At 34.9% G+C, this 19,412-nt stretch overlaps 1 protein-coding gene across 1 annotated transcript; it reads left to right on the top strand.

The window, feature by feature from the left end:
- The first annotated feature begins 9,642 nt into the window (after positions 1-9,642).
- On the top strand, positions 9,643-16,415 carry Slitrk6 (SLIT and NTRK like family member 6). The gene is made up of 2 exons (XM_021629332.2): positions 9,643-10,197; positions 12,495-16,415. The coding sequence occupies exon 2, from the start codon at positions 12,519-12,521 to the stop codon at positions 15,039-15,041; it is 2,523 nt and encodes an 840-aa protein (XP_021485007.1). The 5' UTR covers positions 9,643-10,197; positions 12,495-12,518; the 3' UTR covers positions 15,042-16,415.
- The last annotated feature ends 2,997 nt before the right edge of the window (positions 16,416-19,412 follow it).

Below are 19,412 nucleotides of genomic sequence, written 5' to 3'. Positions count from 1 at the left end.
AAGTTTATATGTTATAGAAACACGTGGTTGTTCACAGAGAAAGGAAGATCAGGTAAGCGTTGCTTTGAATTTGTTCATTTCTCAAGATAAAGATGTGCTGCAAATGTCTGTTTACGTCCGTGGTGTTTCTAAGGCTAGCATGCCTTATAGTCTAATAAGCAGGAGCTACAAAGAAAGTGATTAACCACATGTAAGATACGTTTCTGGTAATTATCAACAAAAACGTAGTGTTTCAAAGATTGTGACTACACTCATTGTAGTCCAATGACTTCAAACTTTACACTGCTTTGAGATGAGCAAATGTACAGTATAATTACTAGTTCTAATAAGCCTTCTATATAAAATGAATAAATTTTATTCATAAAATGAATAAATTTTATTCATTTTAGTGAGCAGAAAAATTCTGATGTGATATAATATGAAATTTATATAATATTCAATCCTAAAGATTCTTACAAAATAATTATCCTCTGCTTCATAAAATCAGATATTCATCTATTAAATAATAAAAATTAATAGAATAATTTAATCATCATAATCTTAACTTTATTTCAAGTTATAGCATTATTAATATAAGAGAGGGTATGCTGGGATGATAGGAAGAAGGGGCCTACGAATGGAATGTAAAATAAATATATTAATAATTAAATTAAAAAATAAAAATATTTACAAAATATATTTTGTATTCATTATGTGTCATATTTCAGTACACAAATACATGAAAACTGTAGAAAATATTTGCTTATTTTTCTGATAAACAGCATTCACCATACTACTTTATGGTAATTATATTTTTGGTCTATAACCTAAGGAAAGTTCAATATTTTTGTAGGGAAAATTTGGAATAATTTGGAAGTATGTTAGTTAAGGTACAGATTGAAAAATCAAAGACTAGATAGGAAAATTGATTAATCAAAGATTTATTCTGAGTTCTGTTACACTTCAAAAAAAATTTACAGTCATGCATATATTTAGAGCTGATCATTTAGCATTGGGTAACCTATTGTTGCTTCTCTTTGGAAAAAAACATCTCCGTTGCTCAATAGCCATTCATTGTCTGTCACACTTCATGTAGGGGTGGGTCCTCATGAGATTCTCCTCATTCACAGAACATGTGAACTGATGTCATTGTTTGGCTACCAGAATGCTTTGTGCATATACATGTATTGTTATAAATATGTAATAATAATAGTTAAGTTTATGAACTTGAGTGGGAATAGGGAGGCATAGGAAAAGTTGGATGATGTAGAGGAAGAGGTCAAATTGGTATAAATATAGTATTCAAGAATGAATTGACAAAAATAATTATGTAATAATATATATTAAAATATATCTTACATTGTTTTGAGATTTTAGGCAAAATTACTCCTCCCTAAAAGTTCCAACATTATTAAATAAATGTTGTCACCATTGATTTCTTCACTCTTTAACTTAGGAATAATTTTCCAATGGTAACAATAATCATCAGGAAATTCCTTTCACCTAAATTTCACTATTATCAAGGATAAATATTTCAAGATATATGGTGTTCTGACCTGTTAAAGCGTGTACTCCCATTTCTCGATAAACCTGTACCTTGCCAATTACGTTTTACATTACAGCACTTCAGTCTTATCATAACAAGCAATTAATTGCTATCCAAACCAATATAAAAGCTAACAATTGAGCTTTCACATCAGCTAATCCATCTTCAGGTCCTATTTTCTTTATTTAACAGTATTACTTTAATTTCTCACTTGGACTCTAAAAAGTCAACCCAGAGTAAATATGTTGAGTGGCCTCCCTGAGAGAGAAAGAGAGAGTGAGAGAGAGAGAGAGAGAGAGAGCGCACCTTCTTGAGCATCTTGTGTACATCATCTAAAGCAGTGACTGTGAGCCAACGTGGTGGAGCATCTCTTTGACCTCAGCACTTGGGATGACAGAGGCAGGATGATCTCTGTGAGTTCTAGGCCAGCCTAGTCTACAAAGCAAGTCTAGAACAGCCAAGGCTGCATAGAGAAACCCTGTCAAAAAACAAACAAACAAACAAACAAAACAAAACAACAATAAAAAACAAACAAACAAACAAAACTAACAAACAGACTAAAAAGCAGTGACTATGTCATTCTTTTGTGAGGAGAAAAAATACAAATTCATGATCATGGTGAATAGCAGGACTTATTCATTCATTTATTACTTGTTATGTTAATTATTAAGGTTTTAGTAAAAGAAGTAGATTTAAGAACAATTGTCTGTGGGGGAAAACGTTGAATTACATTAGATTAAACATGATTATTTTTATAGCATGTCTCCCACTGCAACTCAGCAACAAACAGAGAAATGACAGTCAGTTCCTATAGACTGTCTACAGCAAAACAAAGAAAAGCTGGAATTTAGAACTTCCTAACCTCCAGCAGCTGGGGCATCACAGCTCACCTATTTTCCAGTTCCCCTTGAGACAACCGTGATTCCTAATAATTATTTAAATAAAAATATTTTGATTTTTAGACTGTATCAAAATAATCATGAGATAACTTTTGTAAAGATACAAGAATCAAATTAATTTTATGTTAATCGTGTGATTTAATATTATTTTAGTTGCATAAGCAAAACCAAATATGATGGAGTGGACCTGTGACTTACTAACTGTGCAGAGTGTAAGTAAAGTGTACAAAAAGCTTTGACTGCTTCATGTGTGCAACATACTCTACAGTTGTATGCAGGGAATAAAAAACAAAAAGGAGATATCGGCCCGACCTCAGAACTTATCACTGCAATGACAATACCTCACACTAGCATTGCTTCAAAACACTGGTGCTTCTGACCTTTTTGCTCACCGCTTATTTCCCGACATGAACGCTTTCAGTAACACCTTTTCTTTAGTCTTCCTTGCTTAGTCATCGATTAGAAAAAGGGAGCATTATGGAATCCCTAAAACATTTTCTATGGAAATAGCCAATTGTCCTTGATTTTGGCTTTCTTTTGTTTTAGTCTGTTTTAGGTTTTGCTACGTTAAACAATAGTGTAACTCGGTGTGAACAAACTTCAAATCAGCAAGAAGACTGTAGAAATTCTCTTAGGATAAACCAATTGTCCTCTCCTTAGTATTACATATTTTTAGTCATATAAGATGTTAATTGCATTTAAAGTTTAATAAAAGATAAATAATTTTAGATAAGATTTCAGTGCCTAAACACTACTTTCTGAAAAACTCCTTTATGTGCAATGGAGGAAATTATTACACTTAGTGCATACATTTCCTCAAATATTGGCAGACACGGGACTGAGAAGGAATTACACAGCTGGACGGGTGTGAACTTGACTCTCATTTACGAAGGATGAAGGCATATTGGTAAAAACAAGGAAAATATGCTCTTCATCACCTGAAACTTCTGTTCTATTAACTAAAAAGTGTATTGTTATTGCAAGTAAGACATTGGCATTGGCTCTACTTGCTTTCCAAGTGTATCTCCAAAAGATGCAGATTGTAAACTGGAGCATGAATGCACATTATAATTTGAAAATTATATTTATATTTGAAAGTCAAATCCAGCATGTATTACCAATCACAGAAATGTGATGATTAACAAAAATATTTTTATTGAGTTGCCGTGAGGACAAAGGTGCAGCAGTAGTAGCCAAGATGAACGAAGATGGCAAGTAGTGTGGGCCAGTGTAGAATGAAGATATTAATAGGACCTTTTTCTGCCCTAGCTCCCAAATAATGACACAGAGACCTATTAGATTTATTCAACAAGCTTTAAGCTCTATAACTGGCAGATATTCATCTCTTCTAACCTATTTATGTTACTCTGGATGCCTCCTCACCACCTGCCATTTTACTTGCCATCTCAGCCTTGACTTTGCTTTCTGCTGCAACTCTATGTTCTCATGACAAACTCTTCCTCATGACAACTATCATGTAAGAATTACATTCACATTGTCTAGTCCTGTAATGAAAGTTTTGAGTTGTTGTTGTTTTGTTGTTGTTGTTGTTTTGGAAACTCAGCTATATTATGTAGATGTATAGCAGTTTGAAGAGACCAGAGACAGATGGTGTGGCAATTTGGAGCAGATAGATGGATAGAAATGCTTTGGGGAGCATCAGCTTGGAGGAGACTGCATTGACTCTTGATGGAGATTGTTATAGACCTAAAAGAACCCCTTGACCCTAAACAGCCTGGAGAAATAAAGGGGCACTCTCTCCCCACTAACCTTCTTTCTCTTACATAGGGTTGGGAGGTTGGAAGGGAGGCTGAGGACTAAATACTCTAAATAAAATAATTTTTAAATATACATTTTTTTCTTTTTTCCTTTATATTTATTACCATTTATTCACTTTGTATCCCAGCTTTGAGCCCCCTCCCTTATCCCTTCCTTTCTTTTTCTCCCATCATGCCCATCTCCCAGTCCACTGATAGAGGAAGTCCTCCTCCCCTTCCATCAGGACTGGCTACATTGTCTTCCTCTGTGGCCTAGTAAGGCTGACCCCACCTGTCTCACAAAGAGGTGATCAAAGAGCCAGCTACTAAGTTCATGTCAGAGACAGCTCCTGTTCCCCTTAACCAACTTGGAAACTCAGCTACCATGGGCTAAATCTGTACAGGGGTTCTAGGAAATCTGCAATTCTCAGTTTCATATGGAAAAACAAAAAACCTAGAATTGCTAAAACAATCCTATACAAAAAAGAGAATGTCTGGAGGTATCTTTATCCCTGATCTACAGAGCAACAATAATAAAAACTCCATGGTACTGGCATGGAAACAGAATGGTGGATCAATGAAGTTAAATAGAAGGCTCAGAAATTAACCCACACACTTACGGATACTTAATTTTTGACAAAGAAGCCAAAATGATACAATGGAAAAAAAAGATAGCATCTTCAACAAATATTTTTCTTATAATTTTTATTACTTCATTGAGAATTTCATATAATTTATTTTTATCATTTCTCCCCCCAAGACCAACTCAACCCTTCTCAAAGCACTCTCAACCCTTCATTTTCCTACACACCCTAATATGTGTCATTTTATTTTAAGCCATCAAATCCAATTTGGGCTGCCCACATATCAAAAAGTTTTGGATGTGTGGACTTTCACCAGAGTATAGTGAAAGTCACGTTTATCATGGACTATATTCTCATAGAAAATGGTCTCTCTCTCTCCAAGCAGTATTGTTTGTTCCCTTCTGTGTATTCCTTGATTAACTTTACATTTAGATTTTACTTTCAAATTTTGTACCTAGGCAAACTTTACTCATTTTTATTAAAAATATTTTCATTTTAGTAATGTAAATTGTTTTATGATATGTAAAATATGATGTTAAAATAAATATTTAAGTACACATTATGCTTTGAAGTTGTTAGAAATTACTATTTCATGTTGATTAAAGATTTTAATGAAATAAATTAATTTCAAGCCATACATAAAAATATTTGAAGAAAAATGTAATTTGAACAAGTGATAGACATTTTATTTATCAATGTTCATAAAATTCTTACATGATGGTATAGGATAACCCAGCAGGTAATATCATCTTGTCTTCATCACATGATCCCTACCCACATACATATAAAACCCTAGCAATTAATAAAGTCATTATTTTTAAAGAATGACTACTTATTCTCAGCAGCCAGCAACTAATCTGTATCTCCTTATGTAGGTGTAGATGCAATCTACAATTGTCAGTGTTCTTTTTCAAAGCAACCACAAATCACTTCATTAGCATCCATTTAATCTTAGCATTTATGTATATTTTATTAACATTTTTATAAATGTTAAACGTACTATGGAGCTTAGAAAACAAGATGAAAGCTATGTTGAATATTTAGATTGAATATTTCTTTCAATATTTCTTTATTAGTCCTTAAAACTGACATTTAAGGATCTATGTTTAAATTTTGCTTCAAATGACAAAACCTCTATGAAATCTTTGCAACCTACATTTGAGCTTCTCATTCCCGGAGCATCACTAAAAATTTATTTTCATCTAAAGTTTTTAATTGTATCCCATGTTGTCTCAAAAAACTCAGATATGTCTCTCTGCAATCCTTCAAATTTTAGAATTTAGCTTAGTCCTAAATAGTTCACTTTAATATTTAAACATTACTCTAAAATCAGTGCACAAGTTCTCTGAGGCACAATTAGTCCAGTGATAAATGAATAAATCTATTTTATTTTATTGAGATACGTGCTCATCCAGCCCATTGTGGCTTCTGACTCACTATGTAGGTAACCATATCCCTGAGGTTATAATTTTACTGTCTGTCTTAGCTAGCTATCTAATTGTGTGCTAAAAACACTGTGATTAAAAGCAACTTGAGGTGGAAAATTTCCATTTCAGTTTAAAATCCATTGTCCACAGTGGTCAGACTAGAAACACAAGACAGGAACATAGAGGTAGGAGCTGATGCGAAGACCACAGAATGCTGTTCAGTAGCTTGCTCCTCACTGCTTGTTCAGTCTGCTTCCTTACACAGCCCAGGAATACCCACCAAAGAGTGGCACCACCCACAATGGGCTGGGCCCTTTCACCTCAATTACTAATTTAAACAAATGAACCACAGCCTTGCCCACAGGCCAATCTGGAAATGTTCTCAGATGAGTTTATCACTTCCCAAAACACACTCGTTCAAGTCAAATTGATATAAGCTAGTCAGCATAGTACCCCACCTCTCACATTTTTCATGTAGCCCTGTATCAAGATTCTAAAATCATTTCTGATGGTGTGATAAAAAAACACCTTCACTAAAAGCAGCTTAGTAGAAAACCACTTTTATTTTACTTAAAATTTCATTTTACAATTAGTTACTTCAGGGACAGAAAGTTGAGACTGTCCAAAGGCAGGAGCAGTTTATCCATATTCACAGGAGTTGCTTTTGCTGCCACCTCTCATGAGCTTTCTTCATTTATACAGTCAGGAATGCCTATGGAACATCCCAGCAGAGGCTGAGTCTTTCTATACCAATTAACATTTAAAACAGTTCCCCCAAAACATGAACCCCAGTCATTCATACCTAGATAATTCCGTGAAGATGTCTCTCCAGAATCTTATGCAGTATTGTAACTACAGGAAGGGCTTCATGAATGCTGGAAAACACCACTTAAGCAACACCAACTTTGCTTTTGTTTTTGTCTTTCTTTTTCTTTCTTCTCTCTTTCTTCTTTCCATGCTTTATATCTCCCTTCCATGTATCTAATAGTCATGCATTAGTAGCACATATATTTATAAATTTCTTGCCCATCTATACTTTCAGTTTTAGCAATTAATATGTCTTTTGTCTCCTACATGAAAGCTGGAAAGTATGCAATTCTGCATTACAAATCTTAATACACAATTAATGATCTGATTTCCCACTACTCTAAAGGGACTACCAAAAATAGACTCCTTTATTCTGGTTGCATGATATACTCTATTTAAAGAAATCTATGTCATACTTACCTGTCTGAAATCAAAGTTATTGTTACAATGAATATTAAAATGTATGTATTTGTGAGAGACAGAGGGGGGAAAGGGAGGGAGAGACAGAGTGACAAAGATTAGGCAGGCATATATATGTGTGTGTGTGTGTATATGCATTTCACAATAATTCCTGAGTATCTCCCATCCTGGAGCTAATGGGTCAAGGATAATGAGTAATGATCTTCACGTGGGAAGGTTAAGAAAACATTATGCTGTTTGTTGATGAATCTTTGATTTCAACTTTAGTATTATGACTGGTCTAAGGCTTATATTTAGTTAACATTGAGATTACATTTAGAAAAAGTTATCAACATTAGCATTTTTTTATTGCATTGAATGTTACAGATTGTACTAAAAATAATTCCTCTTGTTGTTCCAGCTGAAAGTTGAAGAACAAGTGAATTTTGTTTCAGCATTGGGAGTAACCCCAAGGCCTTACTCATGCTGGAGTAGCTTCTGCCCCTGAGCCCACGCTCAACCCTACAGCATCTTAAGCCTCATCATTTCACTTTTCTTGTTAATTAAACAGTAATTCTGCACTAAGGTAATAATATATAGCTAAGTCATTCAAGATACAGTACTTAAAATTTCTGCTGGAAATCTGACATATGTTCAAATTGGCTAAAACTGGGTAAATGTGTCAAAGTACAGGGTACATACTTCCGTTGTCCAGAAGAAATTTGGTCACAGACTTGACCTTTTCTTGTGGTCCTTCCCCCTGAGAAAATTATATTCTTAAAAGATGTTTGGAGTTACTCTGTTCTCTCTCTCTCTCTCTCTCTCTCTCTCTCTCTCTCTCTCTCTCTCTCTCTCTGGTTATTCAAGAAAGAGTTTCTTTGTGTAACAGAACACTGAATACTGACTCACTTTGTAGACCAGGCTGGCCTAGACCTCACTGAAATCTTCCTGCCTCTGCCTCTCATGTGCTGGGATTAAAGGTATATGCCACCATATCTGGCCACTGTCTTATTTTTTGATTGATGACAATCCTAATTTATACCTCCCTGTCTGTCTTATTAAATAGGTTGGAATTAATCCATCAGTGCAAACTGAGACAGTGATTCTCTGTCTCTTTCATTCTCCTATTTCTCACTTTTTTTTTTCTACCCTCTTGGCACTACCCCCAATTTAAAACAGACAAAGCCACCTGCTGACAAGCACTGAATAATAAGTCAATTGTTATTCTTTTTTGATGATTTAAGAATCATCAAATTTTCTTAGCGAAATTTTATGAAATGAGACCTAAAGTTACATATGTGTTCCCCTGAAATCTTTAGGCAAGAGTAAACCTAAACAGAATGTTTTTGGAGAAATAAATGTTGGTATCTAATATATACAACTAAGAATAAAATGATCAACATATGGAATGTTATGAAATAATTTCTTTAAGCAAGCAAATGGAGAACTGAAAATCTAAAGTTTGGGATTTTGCAGGAAGATTTTAAAGCTTTCAAGGTTTGAAGAAACAAATAATTTTTAAATATGAACTATTTAGAAACCTATATTGTTTATCAGCTAATACAATTAAAATCAGAATGCCACAATTACTATATAAGTTACTTGATTTTAATTTCTATAATACAATTTCATACTTAGAGATATGACACACAGCTTAAAAACAATATAAATAATCTTATTTATTTAAATACCTTTTAAAATAATTACAATTCCATTATAAACAAAAAACTGAGTTAAAAAAATAGCAGCAGCCCCTAATATTTAGCTTCATTATAAATAATTAGCTCTAGGGGAAAAAATAATGAAGCCTGAAACCTTGAGTCACACATAAAGCTTTTGATTTATTTTTTAAATGGTGAGTGAAAGAGCATGTTCTTCAGGAAAGCAGTTTGTGTTTGCATCTTAAAATTTAATTATTGACCAATTTCAACTAAAACCAACAGGCACAAAATGACAGGGAGTAACTATTCTGAGGGCAGCATGCTTGTCACTTTGTGTGTGTGTGTGTGTGTTCCAGTACACTGCTGTGCAGGAAATGATTGCAACACTGCATTATTCACCTCTCTTTCATAACAAAATACATTACTAAGCATTTAAATCTACTTGTGATTATTTCCATCAAAATGCTTTTGTTCTGTATTTGGTACAAAAGCAGTACAAAGACCATTGGCAGAAATAGGAGGAGTTGAACAGTCCCAAGGTGGAGCTGTCTCCTGTGTTATATGACACTGGCAGATTAAAGCACTTCTGATGGGGAAGGGCTTAAAGGCTGAGTCAAAAGCCAAGAAGTCTCTTTATTTACGCCTACCTCCCAGTCCTTGGCAATCTGACTAATAACAAACTGAGCTAACTAGAAAGACTAGAAGAGAGGCAGGAGAGCCATACAGCAGTCTGGATCTACAACCGCAGAAAGCAAGAGTGAGAACCCCAGCAAAACATCTTGTTTGTTTACTGTGATCAGCAGCTTGTCAATGGTTAACTATATGCGAAACAAAGTCAGCATAGCTGTGAAGTATGCCGTGAATATTAATTGGGGGAAAGGGGACTACAGCTTCAGGATGCTCCAGTGTGTGCTCTGCCTGCGATACTTGCAATGAAAATAAGTGCTCAGTGTTTTGTCTTTGAGCAGATGTTTTAACTTTCGAGAGCTATGGGATTTGACAAACAGTGCTATTTGAGGAGAAAGTGCACTGTAGTCCTGTGGTCCCTGTGTTCTTTTTAAATAAAGAAACGGATTGACTTTGGATACCTCTTTCAGCTGTGCATTTCAGATAGCGCCAGGAAGTGTCTGCTTTACAGGTAAGACAAATGTTTCCAGCTTTTTCTTATATTCATGTTTGTACTATCTTGAACTGAGTGAACCTCTGTCTTTCTTTCTCTTTCTCTCTCTTTCTCTCTCCCCCTCTCTTCCTCATCTTTTCCTTAAAGGATACTCAGTTTCATTTTGTTCACTGGCCAAGCTAACACTGTAGCAGATGCCTGTTCTCCTGAGCAACCAGTTTAGTTCAACAGCTGGCTGTAGGGAAAAGCAAATACTATAATATGGCATTATTTCTTTTAAAACATGCAGGTTTTTTTATTAAAAACTAAAAGTGTGTGCTTTCTGGAGGATGATTAAATGCTAAAGTTGAATTTCAAGTACGGGCACAATATGAGGGAATGCTTTGAACTTTGTATGATAGTTTTATATGGTTCTGTCGTAGTATTATGCAGTTTTTGAAAGCATGCAAATGAAATTTTGACCATTTTAAGATGATTATATTAGATATAAGCAACAAAATCCTTTCTTGAAAACTGTGTACATTTCTGAAAAGATTAAAAACTGTTCCATGCACATTTTGAATTGTGTAAATTGCTTTTAAGATAAAAATAAGCTGTTACCATCTGGAAAATATTTACTGTACTCTCAGGATGCTGCAGTTGATGAAATAAATCAAACTCCTTGTTAGTGATTTATGAATTACTTAGACTTTTTTTCTTGTCTGCCAAGGCAATCAGAAAGCTCCAACACAAGCTCCTTCGTTCTGAGCAGAATCCTCAGAATTGTTTAAAATTAGTTGGTCTCTCTGTGGAAATGTAAAGCCTCCTAACTTTCCCTTGACAGGCAAAGGCTTTCTACTGCTTGGTTCCTTCAGTTGCCTTTTACCTTCTAGAAACTTTGCACTGTAACTTTCCATAGAAACAATGTATTTTCAGGGACCAAAGTTTACTAATTGTCTAAAACTGGGATATTTTATCTGATTGCAAATTTTATTATAATCAAAGTTATTATGTATATATTATTTACAAAATTAAAAGCATTTATCAGATTGTAATGCTTAATTGTTGGGAGATACGGTGCTTGTCTTTCAATATCATTTATCTGCTTATAACCAAATATTTAAGGAAATGAAATTTTATATACACACATATATAGAGAGAGAGTTATATGTGTTTCTCTTGTCACTGCAATAATTTCAAATGATTGTTCCTAAAGATTGCTGATATGCCTGTAGTTTTGTGGGAATTGAGACACATAGTGGTTTCCTAATCTATCATTTTTAAACAACTAAGGCATATTCCAAAACATTTTTAAAGGAGTACAGCTTATTTCAGATCTCACTGTTTAGAAATACATGCCTAATTGAATGCTTAACTGTGGGATGACACTCAGTGTCTTACAGTCTGCTTAATGTGTCCTTTGCAAAGTATTGGTCAGACCTTTACACAAGTCATTATTTTGGTTTTCTTTAATAGAATATTGAAATGCATGTTAAAGATTGCTTTCTTTTTGATTGGTTAAGCTTTACTTCATTCATGGTGAAATAGTAAAGGAGCAGGAAGTATCTCACATCTAAAAGTCCAAAATAAAGTGTGACTTTTTGGAAATGTGGATATTCTTAGGCATACACATTTGATACTCAGATGCCTACAAAAACTGCCTCAGAAAGAAGAGTCAAAACTAAGTCGTTTTATAATACTGTGTTTAATTATATAGTTAAAGAAATCTTCCTTAATATTTTAAAGTGAATTTTCAGTAGCCTGCATATATTCTGTAAAACCATACAAGTTAAAACAGAGATATGTTTATGCATCAGTAATTATATTCAGACTCCATGAAAACATATATGTACATACAAATATAAATATATTTATATACACATTTCACATAATTTTTATCCCCAGTGCTCTATATTATTTTATCTAATGCATTTCTATACATAATTTATATATAGCACTCTGGCATTCCTGGAAATTTTCTCCAAGAGAAAAACAGTAAAGTCATATTCACATATTCAATTCTGAGCTATGATGGAGTGTCCAGTTAGCCAGAAAGCCAGTCTCTTGCCTATGAAAACCTTCAGAATCTTTAGCACTTGTGATCACAAGTGCTGAAATAATATTATAAATTTTAATTGTCTTAAATTTTGAGCAATACATAAGTTAAAGTGAACAACTCAGTGTAAATATTAACTCAAATGCTAGAAGAAAATATAGATACAGCAGGCTACTTGCAGTTTCACAGTAATTTTCTTTGTATACAAAATAAAACCTGTGAGACACATCTCCCTGCTGTTGTCCATTAAAATACCTTGTTATTGCATTTCTTTTTACAGACTCAGTTTCAATCATAGGACACCATGAAGCTGTGGATTTATCTTCTTTATCCATCCCTTCTTGCTTGTATATCTCTACAGTCCCAATCAGGAATGCCCTCAGTCAGAGGTTCTTGTGACACTCTTTGCAATTGTGAAGAGAAAGATGGCATAATGCTAATAAATTGTGAAGAAAAAGGCATCAATAAAATATCCCAAATAACTGTGCCACCATCACGACCTTTTCACTTAAGTTTATTAAATAATGGCTTGACAATGCTTCACACAAATGACTTTTCTGGGCTTACCAATGCCCTTTCAATACACCTTGGATTTAACAACATTGCAGATATTGAGACTGGTGCATTTAATGGCCTTGGGCTTCTTAAACAACTTCACATCAATCACAATTCTCTGGAAATTCTCAAAGAGGACACCTTCCATGGTTTGGAAAACCTGGAATTCTTGCAGGCTGATAATAACTTTATTACAGTAATTGAACCAAGTGCCTTCAGCAAGCTCAACAGGCTGAAAGTGTTAATTTTAAATGACAATGCTATTGAGAGTCTTCCTCCGAACATATTTCGATTTGTTCCTCTAACCCATCTAGATCTTCGTGGAAATCAATTGCAAACATTACCTTATGTTGGTTTTTTAGAACACATTGGCCGGATATTGGATCTGCAGTTGGAGGACAATAAGTGGGCGTGCAATTGTGAATTATTGCACCTAAAAAACTGGTTAGAAAACATGCCCCCACAGTCCATAATTGGTGATGTTGTATGCAACAGCCCTCCACTTTTCAAAGGCAGCATACTGAGTCGCCTCAAAAAGGAATCTATTTGTCCTTCTCCACCACTGTATGAAGAACATGAGGATCCATCAGGATCTTTGCTGGCCATAACATCTTCAGCTAGTGACAGCCGCCTATCAACCAAGAATATATCCATTTTAAAACAACCTACCAAAGCACCGGGTTTGATACCCTACCTTACAAAGCCATCCACTCAGTTTCCAGTACCTTACTGTCCTGTTCCTTGCAACTGCAAAGTCCTCTCCCCATCAGGACTTCTAATCCACTGTCAGGAGCGCAATATTGAAAGTTTGTCAGATCTACAACCTCCTCCACATAATCCTAGAAAGCTGATTCTCGCAGGTAATATCATCCATACCTTAATGAAGTCTGACCTGATGGAATATTTCACTTTGGAAATGCTTCACTTGGGAAACAATCGTATTGAGATTCTTGAAGAAGGATCATTCATGAATCTAACGGGACTGCAGAAACTCTATCTCAATGGCAATCATCTTACTAAACTAAATAAAGGTATGTTCCTTGGTCTCCACAGCCTTGAGTACTTGTATCTTGAATACAATGCAGTAAAGGAAATATTACCTGGGACCTTCAACCCAATGCCTAAACTGAAAGTTCTTTATTTAAATAACAACCTTCTCCAAGTTTTACCACCACATATTTTTTTAGGTATTCCTCTAACTAGAGTAAATCTTAAAACAAACCAGTTCACGCATTTACCTGTAAGTAACATCTTAGATGATCTTGACCTATTGATCCAGATTGACCTTGAGGATAACCCCTGGGACTGCTCCTGTGACTTGGTTGGATTGCAACAATGGCTACACAAGCTTGGCAAGAACACAATGACGGATGATATTCTCTGCACTTCCCCAGGGCATCTTGACAAAAAGGAGTTAAAAGCCCTCAACAGTGAACTTCTTTGCCCTGGCTTAGTAAATAACCCTTCGCTGCCAACTCAGACTAGTTATATTATGGTCACATCTCCCACAATGGCAACTGATACAGCTGGTACTATTTTAAGTTCTCTCACTGATGCTGTACCCCTATCGGTTCTAATCTTAGGACTTCTGATTGTGTTCATAACTATTGTATTCTGTGCTGCAGGAATAGTGGTTCTTGTCCTCCATCGCAGGAGAAGATACAAAAAGAAAAAAGTAGATGAGCAAATGAGAGACAACAGTCCTGTACACTTGCAGTACAGCATGTATGGTCATAAAACAACTCACCACACAACTGAAAGACCTTCTTCCTCTCTCTATGAACAGCATATGGTGAGCCCCATGGTTCATGTCTACAGAAGTCCATCTTTTGGTCCAAAACATTTGGAAGAAGTTGAAGAAAGGAATGATAAAGAGGGAAATGATGCAAAACATCTTCAGAGGAGCCTGTTAGAACAGGAAAATCATTCACCACTTACAGGTTCAAATATGAAATACAAAACTACAGACCAATCAATGGATTTCCTATCCTTTCAAGATGCAAGTTCATTATATAGGAACATTTTGGAGAAAGAAAGAGAACTTCAACAACTAGGCATCACAGAGTATCTAAGAAAAAACCTTGCTCAACTCCAGCCAGATGTGGAGGTGAGCTATCCTGGAGCCCACGAGGAGCTGAAGTTAATGGAAACATTAATGTACTCACGACCAAGGAAGGTGTTGGTGGAACAGACTAAAAATGAATATTTTGAGCTCAAAGCTAACTTGCATGCTGAACCTGACTATTTAGAAGTCTTAGAGCAGCAAACATAGAGGGGTTGTTCACGGGATTTTGCAGAAATGCTGTAAAGCTGACTTAAGTCCAAATCTTGGAAATAAGTGCCTTACATGGTTGCCATCAATCAGAAATCAGCACAGCAGTAATCCTATGGGAGATAAAAGAAGAAAGTGAAACTCAGGGATCATTGAGGAAGCCATGGCGTTATCATAAGGCAACTTATCCTGTTTCAAATAAAACAAATCCTTGCATATAACTGAGGCAAGGATTTTAGTAATATTTCTCCTTATGTTTAAAAGGAATTCAGAAAATTTCTCTTGCGTACCTAATGAGTTGAACATCTAAAAAGCTCCAGTTTTCTTGACTATTTTGTCCATGGCTGAATAAAATTGGATTTCACCAGTTAAGAATATACCTGTATAATATATATGTACATAGTATGTAAGGGATATATTCATAACCAACATATATGTCAGAAATTTGCATTGCCAAACATATGAAATTTTCTCACCATAAATGAAAAGGGAATTGGAATTTAAATTTAGAAATGGCAATAGTAAAGAAAAATGTAAATTTTGTAATTATATGGTCCATTAATGATTCAGAATTTTCAACAAGGGATGAATAAATAAATGCCACTCCTAAGCTTTCTGAATTAAGACACAGATGACAAATAGTTCATGTCAGATATATAAGTGAACACGTTAGCTTAATCTACACATTTTGTGGGGATTTTCTTGATGTAAAGCTGCTGTGAAGCTAAGGTATATCATTTGTGTTTAACAGTCTCCTCTTCTTGAGATATTTTTTAAATGCTACTGAGATTCTATGTATATATTATTAGAGCACTTAGAAAGTTTGATTCTTTTCATAGTGTTAATTATTTGTACAACTGGATGACAATGACAAACATGTCTTTCGTGGCACGAAATTGAAAGGTATAAAATGAATGGTAAAATTATTATTTTTTACATACACTGATAGATGCCATAGATAAATAGCAGAAGGCACTGCTACAGTAATTGTTTTGAGTTGCCTCAGGAGAGGGACAGTGTAGCTTTATTTTACAAGAAGGTTATCACTAGATTTCTATGAACTATTTATTCTGTACAGTTTTGTATATTTTTGGTTCACAAAATAATTATACTTGGGTGCCTTTTAAGAAAGTTTAAAAATTACTGCTCACTTCAATAAAACTAAAATGAAAACTGTTTTCAAATGTGTTTCAGTAAATTACTTTGATCTGTGTTCAGTCATGTCATGATTGTCACCTCAATAATAGTCTCTGCACATGAAAAAGTCTGGTTTCATTTGTGTGTACACAGAAATGGTGTCTTTGTTCAACACACCACACACACACATAAACACATGCACATACACACACACAAACCTTTGAGTTTTCCACATGAATGATAACAAACCAAAATAATAATTTACTTATTTATTATTATTTATTTATTATTACTTATTATTATTACTTATTTATTAATATTTATAATTTTCTTTTTAATTTTAAATTACATTTTTATTTTTTTATATTAATTACAGTTTATTCATTTTGTATCCCAGCTGTAGCAACCTCCCTCATTCCCTCCCAATCCCACCCTCCTTCCCTCATCTCCTCCCATTCCACTCTCCAAGTCCACTGATAGGGAAGGTCCTCCTCCCCTTCCACCTGACCCTACCTTATCAGGTCTCATCAGAACTGGCTGCATTGTCCTCCTCTGTCCTGGCAAGGATGCTCCCCTCTCATGGGTGGGGTCAAAGAGCTAGCCCCTGAGTTCATATCAGAGACAGTCCCTGTTTCCTTTACTAGGGAACCCATTTAGATACTGAGCTGCCACAGGCTACCTCTGAGCAGGTGTTCTAGGTTATATCCATGAATGGTTCTTGGTTGGAGTATCAGTCTCAGAAAAGACCGCTGTGCCCAGATTTTTTTATTCTGTTGCTCTCCTTGTGGAGCTCCTGTCCTCTCCAGGTCTTATTATCTTCCCATTTCATAAGATTCCCTGCACTCTGCCCAAATTTCGGTGAAGAGTCTCAGTATCTGCATTGATATACTGCTGGGTAGAGTCTTACTAGATTCTGCTGGGATAAAAGAATCAGTCAATGTCACTTAAGTGTTTCAACACATTGGAACCCTGGGGTCTCATTAGGAAGAGAAAGCATTATAAAAAAGTGTTTTTGTCCATTCATTTAGCAATGTATTTTAGCACTGGGCGTGAGCTCTACCGGGTTTTCATCTTTCACTATTCATTTCCTTTCTACTGTCACTCCTGTGAGACCAGTGTTTTAAAGAATAGATCTGAGTCTAATGCGTAATCACATTTGCAAGATTTATACTGTAAATTATTACTTATATTAATGTAATCAAGACTTTAAAGGTTCATTGTAAACCAATATCTCTTTATTTCCCCAAAGTGGAAAAAAAAACAAAAAAACAACACGCTTTTGTTTTCGTTCGAAAGTTAAAATTTAGGTAAAATGCATGTACATAAGATTGCTTTATATTTATGTAGAAAAATAACTCAGTACAATAATTAATAATTTCTTCCAGGAGGGAGTTTACCCATTAAACTCTGAGTAAAAGAAAAAAAAATTAACAGCAGAAAATGTTATCATAGTTCTCCTACCTAGTTGAGTTTTTACTAATTTTTTATCCTAATTATATAGGTGTACTAGCAAGGTTTAAAATCCCCATGCCTTTGGGACTGTTCGAGAGGATCCATGCTTGCAAGAATATACATGTATGAAGAAAAACATGCATTCAGAAATACACTTCACTTTTCAGGGGAGTAACATTTTTATACCTCCATGTTCTTTTCATTGTTGAAATTAATAGTCTTCATTTATCAACTTGTAATCAAGTTATTTACAAAATAATGTAAGTAAATGTCTCATTATAGATATCCCAAATATTGATGCAGTAAAACATGAATATATTCCTTTAAAGGACATGATAATCATTATAACTTCTAAAGTGTACAATATTATAAGCAATTAAATATTTCTTTCACTGTGAATATTCCTTTGTGATTCAATTTTCTACTGATTGTTATTGATTTATATCTTAAAGGAGGTTTTATGATCTATGAGACCCTTTTAAATATTTGATTATTTTACTTTTATTTTATATAACATTCTCCTCTTAAGAAAATGGAAGCTCTTGCATTATTTTGTTTACAAAGTCAACTGGTCTCTGGAGTTAACAGGGGATCAGTTCTTATATCAATATCAATATGGTCATCTTTGCCATGTAACTTGGTTATCTCAAAGCCCCTTAATTATACAAGGTTAACTTCTTGTTTCAGAGAGAAATTACCCTGTTTTCATTGTTTATCACTGTATATCTTGAGTCATGTGTCAAATTTGAATTTCTTTTTTTTTAATTTTTTTATTTTATTTTTCTTTATTAATTACCTTTTACTCACTTTGTATCCCCCTGTGGTTCCCTCCCTCCTCCTGTCCCAATCCCTCCCTTCCTCCACCCTCTGCAAACATGCCCCTCCCTAAGTCCACTGATAGGGGAGGTCTTCTTTTCCTTCCTTCTGATCCTAGTCAAATAGGTCTCATCAGGAGTGGCTGCATTGTCTTCTTCTGTGGCCTGGTAATGTTGCTTTCCCCTCAGCAGGAGGTAATTAAAGAACAGGCCAATCAGTTCATGTCAGAGACAGTTCCTGTTCCTATTACAATGGAACTCACTTGGATACTGAACTGCCATGGGCTACATCTGTGCAGGGGTCTTAGGTTATCTCCATGCATAGTCAGTCTCAGGAAAGACCCCTGTGCTCAGATTTTTTGGTTCTGTTGCTCTCCTTATGAACTGAATGACTGTCTCTTTTACCTGCCCCCTCCCCCCTGAGGGAAGCACAGTCTTGCTAGGCCACAGAGGAGGACATGACAGCCAGTCCTGCAGATACCTGATAAGCTAGGGTCAGATGGAAGGGGAGGAAGACCTCCCTTAGCGGTGGACTTGGAAAGGGGCAGGGAGAAGATAAGGGAGGAAGAGTGGGGTTGGGAGGGAATGAGGGACTGGACCATGGCTAGGATTTGAAGCAGGATTGAAAATGTGACATATGTAAGCCCCTTTTTATTAACATGATACTTTCAAAGTAATGGCTTATACCCTTTCATTTAAATGTAGAATTTTTGTTATCAAACCTGCATATTGAGATCAATTAAATGCATATTTATATATATACATAATCTTTATTAATTTGTCATATATATTATATTTGGCATCTATTAATCGAATAAATATATAGCTAATGATATAACATAAATATACAACTTGTATTTAGCAATAATATATAGGTGGTATTGGTATTCTCAATACTCTTACAATTAAATTTCATTATTATTCATGATAACTAACAGATAAATAATTGAAGACATTTTAAAAGAGG

This window comes from Meriones unguiculatus, chromosome 9 (genome assembly GCF_030254825.1).
Source record: "Meriones unguiculatus strain TT.TT164.6M chromosome 9, Bangor_MerUng_6.1, whole genome shotgun sequence".
NCBI classification, from domain to species: Eukaryota; Metazoa; Chordata; class Mammalia; order Rodentia; family Muridae; genus Meriones; species Meriones unguiculatus.
Note: the sequence above shows the minus strand (reverse complement) of the source record. Positions and strands in the feature narration are given on the sequence as shown.

Excerpts from the sequence above, each read along its gene's own strand:
- Slitrk6 (XM_021629332.2), top strand. The coding sequence starts at position 12,519 with ATGAAGCTGTGGATTTATCTTCTTTATCCATCCCTTCTTGCTTGTATA.